This window comes from Mesoplodon densirostris, chromosome 2, assembly GCF_025265405.1.
Source record: "Mesoplodon densirostris isolate mMesDen1 chromosome 2, mMesDen1 primary haplotype, whole genome shotgun sequence".
Classification (NCBI taxonomy): Eukaryota; Metazoa; Chordata; class Mammalia; order Artiodactyla; family Ziphiidae; genus Mesoplodon; species Mesoplodon densirostris.
In genome coordinates, this window is record NC_082662.1 from 16,700,493 (window position 1) to 16,709,517 (window position 9,025).

Below are 9,025 nucleotides of genomic sequence, written 5' to 3' on the forward strand. Positions count from 1 at the left end.
TCATCTCGGAGGGGGAGGGTGGGATGGGGATGGGGGCCCAGGGCCGGCAGGGTGGGGCTGTCTTTCTGGGACTCTTGGTTTCTCTGGAGAAGCGAGTGGGGCCCGTGGACACAGGCTCTCCCTCTCCCCGGGGCCACCCCACAAGCTCCAGCCCAGCTGCCAGGTTTCCCTGGATACAGCCCGGTCGCGGAGGATTTATTTTTGCATATAGTTTGGGAGAATCTCTGTTTCTGGAATAATGACAACCTTTTTTTTCCCCTCCTCCTTCCCTCCAATAGGCAGATTTTATAAACCAGAGCAGCTGCCTGAAGGTTTCCAAGAGCAAATTCTGCACAGTTTCTAATCAGGGTGACAGTTCCCCCTCCACAGGAAGTTGCTTTTATTAATTTTGTTTAATCTTTTTTTTTTTTTTTATAAGGCTCCATCTACCGGTCATCAGGCAGCACCCTGGGCCTTGTGGGCATTTTTGTTTTTCCCTGGTTTGCCTCGAACTCATGATTACATCTAAACCACAGTGGGCTTACCCACCAGAGGGGCAAAGTTGACTGGCTGAAAAGTGGGTCACCCACATTACCTGGGCAGAAAAGTCCCAATAATTTATGGAGATACTCCCCCCTCAAGGAGGGGGAATATATCTTCCCACCCCTTAAGTGGGCTATAATGAGTTCCTTCCAAGGAGGACAGTATGGAAACCAGAAGGAAACGAATAACTTTGCCCTGGAGAAACCTGACAAATGCTACCTCAACCAAGTGATCAAGGTCAATATCAACAGTGACCAGTCATGTTGATAGTGTGTACCCTTGATAGGATGTGATGAGAATGGCACTTTATTTACCTCCATGGTCTTCCTCCCAAACCCATAACCCCAGCTGAAGCATGAGAAAAACATCAGACAAACCCCAGTTGAGGGATAGCCTGCAAAATACCTGACCAGGACTCCATCAAAAACAGGAAAAATCTGAGAAATGATCACAGCAAAGAGGAACTTAAGGAGACAGGATGACTAAGTATAATGTGGGGCTTCCCTTGTGGCGCAGTGGTTAAGAATCCGCCTGCCAATGCAGCGGACATGGGTTCAAGCCCTGGTCCAGGAAGATCCCACCTGCCGTGGAGCAACTACATCCATGCACCACAACTACTGAGCCTGCGCTCTAGAGCCTGTGTGCCACAACTACTAGAGCCCGTGCTCCGCAAGCTCGCCGCAACTAGAGAAAACCCGCGTGCAGCAACGAAGACTCAGTGCAGCCAAAAATAAATAAATAAAATAAATAAATTTTTAAAATATATAAATAAATGTAACATGATATCCTGGATGGAATCCTGGAACAGAAAAAGGACATTAGGTATAAACTAAAGAAACTCGAAGGAACCGGTGGAGTTTAGTTAATAGTACTGTACCCTGTGTTGTTTCCTTAGTTGTGAAAAGCATATTGTGGAAATGTCAGATGTGAACAATAGGAGAAACTGGGTCGGGGTACATGGCAACTCTGTAATACCTTCACAACCTCTCTGTAAATCTAAAACTATTCTAAAGTAAAAGTTTATATTTTTTAAAAGAGGGTCATGTGTTTGGGTTTCAGGCAGTCCCCAAGACCCAGTTTTCTTTGGTTCCCTTTTTTGCCAGCATAAAGGATCTGAGCTGCTGACTTTGGGGGTCTCCAAGCTCCTAGCTCCCAACCTCATTGCCATGGCAACTGTCATTTTCAAGCCCAAGGAAAACTCCCATTTCTTCATCATTGGATATTCAGTTAGCCTAGCACAGGACCTGGCCCAAAGTGGATGCTAAGTTGATATTTGTCCCATGAATGTCACAAGGAGGACCTGTTGACAGAGGGGATCCAAGCAGAAAGCCAAGCTCTTTCCTTCCCAGGGCAAGCAGTCAGGATTTGTTAGTCTCCATCCAGAGAAGGAAGGCTTGTGGCAATCTGGTTGGAAGTGGGTAGGTGACTCCTCTCAACTGCCTTCGGAGAGCAAGCACACAGGTTTACTTAGGATTGTATTGTTTGGGGTGCTTTGGGGAACTGATGGGGATAATGAGACGTGAGCTGATTCCTCTCCCCCACCCCGCCCCCGCGGGGATGCCTCCACTGCTCCTCAGTCCCCCTCAGGGTGTCAGCTCTGGGCTGCCAAAAACCATCTGCAAAGAAGCTTCACACACCTCGAACTGTTTGCTAGGTCTTGAAAGTCCATTGCCTGGCACACAGTAGGCACTTCATGTATGATGACTGACATTTATAACGCACCAGGCCCTGCACCTGGGAGGAGTGGGAGCCCCTGTTTAACCCTTTGTGCCATTGGCATTGCCACCATCCCCATTTTCCAGAAGAAGAAACAGAGGCCCAAAGAGCTTGAGAAACTGGCCCCAAGTCCAAACTAGAAAGTATATAAGAGGTTTCAAATCCAAGTCACCCAAGTCCCAAACTCATGCCCTCTATGTGCTCAGTAGCCACCCTGAAATCTACCCCCTCTGCTGGGCCCTGAGGGCCGAGAACCAGCTGCCTGCTGTCTGCACAGGCGTCCGTGCTCACTCCTTCATCTGTGGCCTCCAGACAGCAGTAATTTTCAAGTCACTTTCTTTTAAAACTTAATTTGTCAATTTCCCCCTTAGAGGTGCTTTTTGATATTCCTTCAGGCTGTCAGCCTGGACAGGCCAAGGAAGCAGAATCCAGGGAGATGGATGCTTATTACAAGCATTCGATTAATGGAGTTTGAATAATGCAGCCCTGGATGCTCCATCGATGCCTGGAGGCTTCGAGACACCCTCCCCCAGATCGGACTTCGAGTGGCCTTTTCCGTATTTACTGCCACCTAACCAGATACTTCAAACATATCCTGTACTTGGTATAATTTGATATCTGCCCAGTCCCCAAAGTGCCTTCTCAACAAATGTTTACCCCGATGTTCAAGTATATTTAAAAGATTTATATTCTTCTGTTGCTGATCGGAATCCGCGGGAAAGGCAAATTCTGTCTTCCCAGACAGAGAATCCTGCCTTGGCTAATGGGGTGGCTTCCAGCAGAAATCTTTTAATACATCACTTATTAAAATGGACCCGAGCCTCACCAAGGGCTCCCGTGCTCCCCCGCTTCCCAGCAGAGGGCAGCTCCAGGTCTTAGCTGACCACATCCAAGTGGTCAGCTAAGATGCCCTGCCTCCCTCTGACCCCTGATGCAGTCAGTTGTCTGTTGACAGAATAGCGGGAGAGCCCGGGCTCTGAACGATAAACCAACAAAAGGATATTTAAGGCTGAAGGACAATGGCTGCAGCTGGGACTGAGCCTGGGTCTGGGGTCAGGTGACTCTGCATCCCCATCCTGGAGCCCAGACTCTGGGTTCCAGTGTGCTTCACGACTTACCAGCTGAGTGACCTCATACAAGTTACCTAATGCCTCCGAGCCCTGGTGTCTCCTGTATCATCAGGACACAGGTAACACCTGCTTCATAGAGCTGTTTCGAGCCCGGCCTACAGTAAGAGCTCAGTGAGTATGGATGTTGTGCCGGTCCTTTTAGCCCCTCTGGGGTGTCGATTTCCTCACCTACTAAAGAGAGGTAGGGGCTGTGGGTTTCCAGAGTTGCTGGGCCGATTGTGTGAGGCTTGGAAGGGAAAGCGCTTTGTAATTGCACGGCGCTTTGATCAGGTAAGTGGTAATTACTCCTGGGTGCAGACAGACACCTGCCTTCTGAAAGAATCTTTTCAGTTGGCTCCTATGCCTCTTGGCAAATTGATGTTGCACAGAGGGTGGGCCAGGCCCCTCAACCTTCACGCGGACAGAGCACAGGGGAAAGCTGGGCTCCGTGGTACCTAAAGGCCAATCAGCTCCGAGCACTGGGACTCTCTGGGGTCAGCGGGGAGGAGAGCCAGGTTTGGGAACAGGGTCACACGCCTGGGAAAATCAAGCTGGCACCCCACCCCACCCCCACGGTCCTGCAGGCACTGCCAGCTCCATTTTGCCTGCCGTTCCTGATGATGACTGGTAGAGACTCCACTGGGTCCCCCTGAGGCTCTGGGCCTCCACCCCTGAGAAGAGGGTTGAGACATCACTCCCCTCCCCACAGGCCCTCTGGAGCCCCCCTTCCTCCTCCCCACCCAGACCTGTCTTACCTGATGTCTGAGTCACACTCAGGCTCCTGTCACTGTGAGCTGTGTTGTGACTCCCCGACTGACAGTTTTACAACAAACACATTAAAAGCTCCCGGCACCGGGACTCCTGGATGCCAAGCAGCCCAGGAGAAAAAAAACTCTCCCGGCTTTTCTTCAGCCAGAATCCTTCTCCCAACCCCTCCTCCCCCAGGGGCCTGCTCCACTGCCATTAACTGTCCTGAGCCCAACAAGGGGCTGAGAATCTTTTTTCATAACGAGACCTTTTGAGCCGTGATTGGAGGAGAGCTGCTGAGTTGGGGAAGCCTGAGACAAACCAAATCGGGCTGTGGGCCCCAGAGGACCAGGCTCATCCCTCCAGGAAGGACCTGTGAACTCAGGAAGGCAAAGGTGCAGGGCAAAGAGCATAGGTCCTCCTCAGCCCTGCCCTTGAGGACGGGTGGCCCATGATGAAGGATTACCTGGGCATCTGATGCCGAGTGCTACTATGTGCTGGGTGCTGGGTGAATCTTCCCAACAACCTTTGAGGTAGGAGCTGCATTAACCCCACTTCACAGGTTTGGAAACTGAGGCCTGAAGAAGTGAAGGGACTTGCTCAAATCCATAGAGCTAGGAAGTGAAGGAGCTGAGATTTGAATCCAAGCCTGCCAGCCTCCAAACTTTGCCTTTCACGGGGCTGACTCCCTGCCAACCAGCACACCAGCCCTCCTTCTCCCCACACCCCACCAGGGATGGCAGAAACCCCACGGAAGTAGGGAGAGCCCAACGCAAATCCAAACTGGATGCACTTGCCCTCCAGGGATGGCCTTGCCACTCCAGCTTCTTTCCTATCACCTGAGCCCAACCCACTGTGGCCTCCACACCTTTTTGCCTCACAGACCAAAGCTACCGTTCCCGCCTTTCCGCCTGCAACCAGCAGACAAAAAGCAAGCTCCCCGGAACCAAAGCCGAGAAAAGAGAGGAGTGAGACACAGGAACAGTTCTTTTATTGTACATTGAAGAAATAGCCCTGTGTGCTGGTTAAAGGTGCAACATACAGAATATTGAATTAAGAAAAGAGGCAACAGGGTAGGGAAAGGAAGAAACCTCTTGAGGTCCAAAGTTGCAAACAAAAAATGGTAAAAGATTCCTCACGCAAGAGGCATTTTTGCAAATACCATGCAAAACAGGCAGCTGGTGTGCCCTAAGAGAACCCCTATAAATAACAGAAAAAGACACTCCAAGCATTCCTTTACGTGGACTCAGAGCACAGGGAAAAGAAAAGAAACCAAAATGCCTTTTGGCATTTCAAGATATTTGGCACTCTTGTGATTACATTTTTTTTACAGTCCATTAAAGAGAATAAACTGACACAATATTAGAGAAAAAAACAGGCTGCTCACACAACAGACTGCAGGGAGAGGTTAGAAAAAGCTCAAGCATTTTTTTTTTCTTTGTTTTTTGTGTGTGTTTTTTTTTCCTGACATACAAAATGTGTTCATTTGCATTAACTTGGGAAAACAGCTCGCAGCAACAAAGAAACACAAGCTTTACAATTCATTTTAAAATAAAGCGACGATTTTTTTCTATGTATGATTCCTTAGAAAAGTTCTCGTCTTGTTTTAAACACATTCTTGATAACTTCAAAAGATGACCAAAATAGAATGCAATATCTATAGAGATCATTTTCTGATTTTTTTTGTACATCCAAGGATAACAACATAAAAAAATAAAACTGGACAGCATTTCACATCCAAGTGCACAGAATCATTTTTGCAAGATTAAATAATGTAAACATTGGGAACAGCCAAATCAGCGAAGAATGCCAACACCTCAAAACACCCGGTGTTGCTGCTTCATTATTTAAGTGGTTCAAAATCCAGATCTATAATTGCGCAATATTCACTGTATATAAAAAGAAATGGATATTAATTTTGACAAATAGCTGCAACTGAGACTTCTCTTTTTATTTCTTTATGTATATATATATATAGTGATTTTTTTAATTTTTAAAAATTTTTTTTAAATTTTTATCTTTGCAAAGGAGCCCAGAGCCTTCTCCTTCTCACGCCTCATCTGTCTCCCGGCCTGACACGAGATACAGGTTGCTGATTTCATCGTGGGTAGCAAGCTAGTAATAAATTTCAAAGTGCTTTCTCTTTTCATGCTTTTTGCCAATAACTGATATCGCCGTTCTCATTCTTATTCTCTCCCTTAACTCATTGTCTTTAGGGGAGTTAGACACCAGGAGGTGCCTTGTCTGTCATATTTTTCAGCACGTCATCAATCCTATCATCTTCAATAACAACTGCAAAAAAAAGGGGGGGGGGAGAAAAGGAGAGGTGAGCGCTCTTGGGCCTAGCCGGGGTCCCTAAGTTTCGCTTTACGCCCGGGTCGGAGGGGCGGGTAGACTGAGGAAAGGAGAGGGAAGGGGTCTCCACGCGTGCTCACACGGCCCCCATCCTCTTCTGCTCGGCCAGGGGTCCCTCTGCTGCTTTCCTCTGAACCACTCCCCCACCCCCAGGCCGCGTCCCAGCATGGTCCTGAGAAGAGGAAGCAAAGAGGGCACAAATCCCGCAGCCCTGGCGGCAGCCTGGGCGCGCACCGGCCTGGTCCTCACCCCGGCCCCCACCCACCCTGGAGGACGCATTTATTTAGAAAAAAGGCTCCTGGGCGGGAGAGGGAGGGGAGGAGGAGCCACGGGCTCCGGGCCTGGGATCCTCCCGGGTGCCCCGAGCGCAGCGCCGGTAGCCGAGGCGGGGTGCTGAGGTGCGCGGAGCAAGGAGGGACGCCAGGGGCCGGTTGCACAGCGCGCAGCCCGTCGGGGATTCTGGCCTCGCTTGGGCCGGGAGCCCCCCCACTCCGCGCTGCCAGCGGGCTGACTCGGCCTCTCCGCACTCGCAGCTACAGAGGTCGGAGCCTCCCTTCGCTGCCCGCCGGTGGCTCGCCCGCCTCTCCGCATCTGCCTCTCTGTGTCCTTCGCCTCTCTCACTATCTCTACCTAGCCTCGCCTTCCTCGGTCCCTCCATCAGTCTCGCGGCGCGACGGTCACCGGTCGAGTCTCTGGGCCTCTCTCTGTGTCCGGGGTGTCGGTCGCCCCCATTGTTTCAGCTGCTTCTGTGTCCTCCCCAGACTTGCGTTCCTGGCTCGCTGTCTTTCCGGCTCTGACTCTCTCTCTCTCCTTAGCTTTGTCTCGGTCTCTGCCCATCTCGGCCTCCCCGCTACTTCCCCCCTCCGCCTTCCTCCCTATCTCTGCGTCTCAGTCTCTCACGGCAGCTATCGGTCTTTCTCATTGTCCCCGCGCCTCTGGAGCTCCTCTTAGAGCTCCTGCGCGTCCCAGTCTCTACGGGGCTTTTCCAGCTCCTGCGCCGAGCGCCCAGGCTCGGCAAACCCCCTCCCCTGCCAAGGAACAATGAAAAGCCGGTGTGATCCGAAAGCCCCTCGCCTTCCCCGCCGGAACCAGCCCTCCGCCCCGCAGTTCCCCACGTCGTTCCCTGGGGAGCCCTACGACTCCCCCCACCCCGGGTTGTAGATCGAGTGCAGCTGCTACTACACTGCGCAAAAGGGGCGCAAAAGGGGCGGGGGCAGGGTCTAAATCAAAAATCAAACTTTGGGGACCGGGGTATAACCTTTCAGCCCCTGCTGCAGCGAGATGCAGCCACGCCCCCTGGGTGACCCCAGCGAGGATCTGGCTGAGGGGGAGGGGTTCCCGAGGCCAGCCAGAGCTGAACCCGCAGTGCGGGATCCCCCCCCCACCCCGTCCAATTCTGCGCGATGAGATTTTAGTGGGTCGGAACGGGCTCCCGGGTGAGGGAAAACCCCGCAAACCTCCGCCAGGCCTGGGTGCCCGGGAAACGGGTGTCGGGGGAGGCGGCCGCGAACTCACCCCGCTTGCTCCGGCCGATCTGACCCAGCTTGGGCGGCCGCTTGTTCTGCCCGGTGCCGAAGAAGTTGTTGGTGTCCTGCAGGCGGCAGGAGAAGATCTGGCCCACGTCGCCGCCGTCGCCGTAGGGGCTCAGCTTCTCGTCGCCGTAGGGCAGCACCTCCGACATGGTCGCGTCCGGGGGCTCCGCGGCGGCACCTCCTCCGCCCGCGTCCCCGCCCGCGGCGGACAGGGTCAGCGGCGCTGGGGCCGGGGACGGCCGGCCGGGGACGGCCCGCGGGCTGCGGCGGCGCTGGCGCCGGCGAGAGGCCGGAGGGCGCCGCTGGGGCAGGAGCGCGCAGCCGGCCCGAGCGACCCCGCGAGCGCCCGAGGCTGCGCTGCGCTGCGCTCCGGCTCGGCGGCGCGCGAGTGGCTGCTGCTCCGGCAGAGGCGAGCAGGACTCACATCCTCGGCGCGCTCGGGCGCTGGGCTGGGGCCGGGCCGGGCGGGGCCGTGAGCCGGGGGAGGAGGCTGTGCCAGCGAGCCCCGAGGGCGCGGGGCCGAGGAGGGCGCACCCCGGGAAGCCGGGCGGGCCGGTCCTGCGGCGAGTGCGGGCGACGGCGACGCTGGTTCGGGGAGGCTGACTGGGGAGCTGCGAGCGGCTGGGCTGCGAGGGGTGGAGGGGGAGGGGAGCGAGGGTGGAGGGAGGGCACGGGTGTGGGGGGGGAGAGAAGCCCGGAGGGAGGGAGGGGGAAGAGAGAAACCGAGAGGGAAACGGGGAGAGAAGCAGAGACACAGAGAGAATGAGAGGCAGGGGAATCGACCGAAAGAGAGAGAGGAAGGCAAGAGGGAGGAGAAGAAAGGGCGGAGGGAACGACTAGATCAGGATCGGAGAGGCAGAGGGGAGAGAGAGAAAGAGGGTCGGAGAGGGAAGGAGGAGAGTCAGAGGGAGGAGAAGGAGGCCGGGACCGAGAGCCAGCCCGCGGGCGAGCTGCAAGCGAGAAATGCCGGCCGCGGCGCGGAGGCGAGGCCGTGGGGGAGGGCAGGAGGAGGGCGGGGCGGAGGGGACCCGGGCCGCGGGGACA

The 9,025-nt window shown here is 54.1% G+C and overlaps 1 protein-coding gene across 1 annotated transcript; it reads right to left on the reverse strand.

The window, feature by feature from the left end:
- Positions 1-5,098: 5,098 nt before the first annotated feature.
- Positions 5,099-8,188, reverse strand: CAMK2N1 (calcium/calmodulin dependent protein kinase II inhibitor 1). The gene is made up of 2 exons (XM_060080429.1): positions 7,965-8,188; positions 5,099-6,386 (listed from the first exon to the last, which is right to left on the reverse strand). Exons 1-2 carry the CDS (start codon positions 8,128-8,130, stop codon positions 6,316-6,318), a joined length of 237 nt encoding a protein of 78 aa, XP_059936412.1. The 5' UTR covers positions 8,131-8,188; the 3' UTR covers positions 5,099-6,315.
- Between the last annotated feature and the right edge of the window lie 837 nt (positions 8,189-9,025).

Bases quoted from the DNA above. Each gene is read 5' to 3' on its own strand.
- CAMK2N1 (XM_060080429.1), bottom strand. From the start codon at position 8,130: ATGTCGGAGGTGCTGCCCTACGGCGACGAGAAGCTGAGCCCCTACGGC. The intron at 6,387-7,964 runs GTGAGTTCGCGG...TTTTTTTTGCAG, and splicing joins GATCGGCCGGAGCAAGCGGG to TTGTTATTGAAGATGATAGG.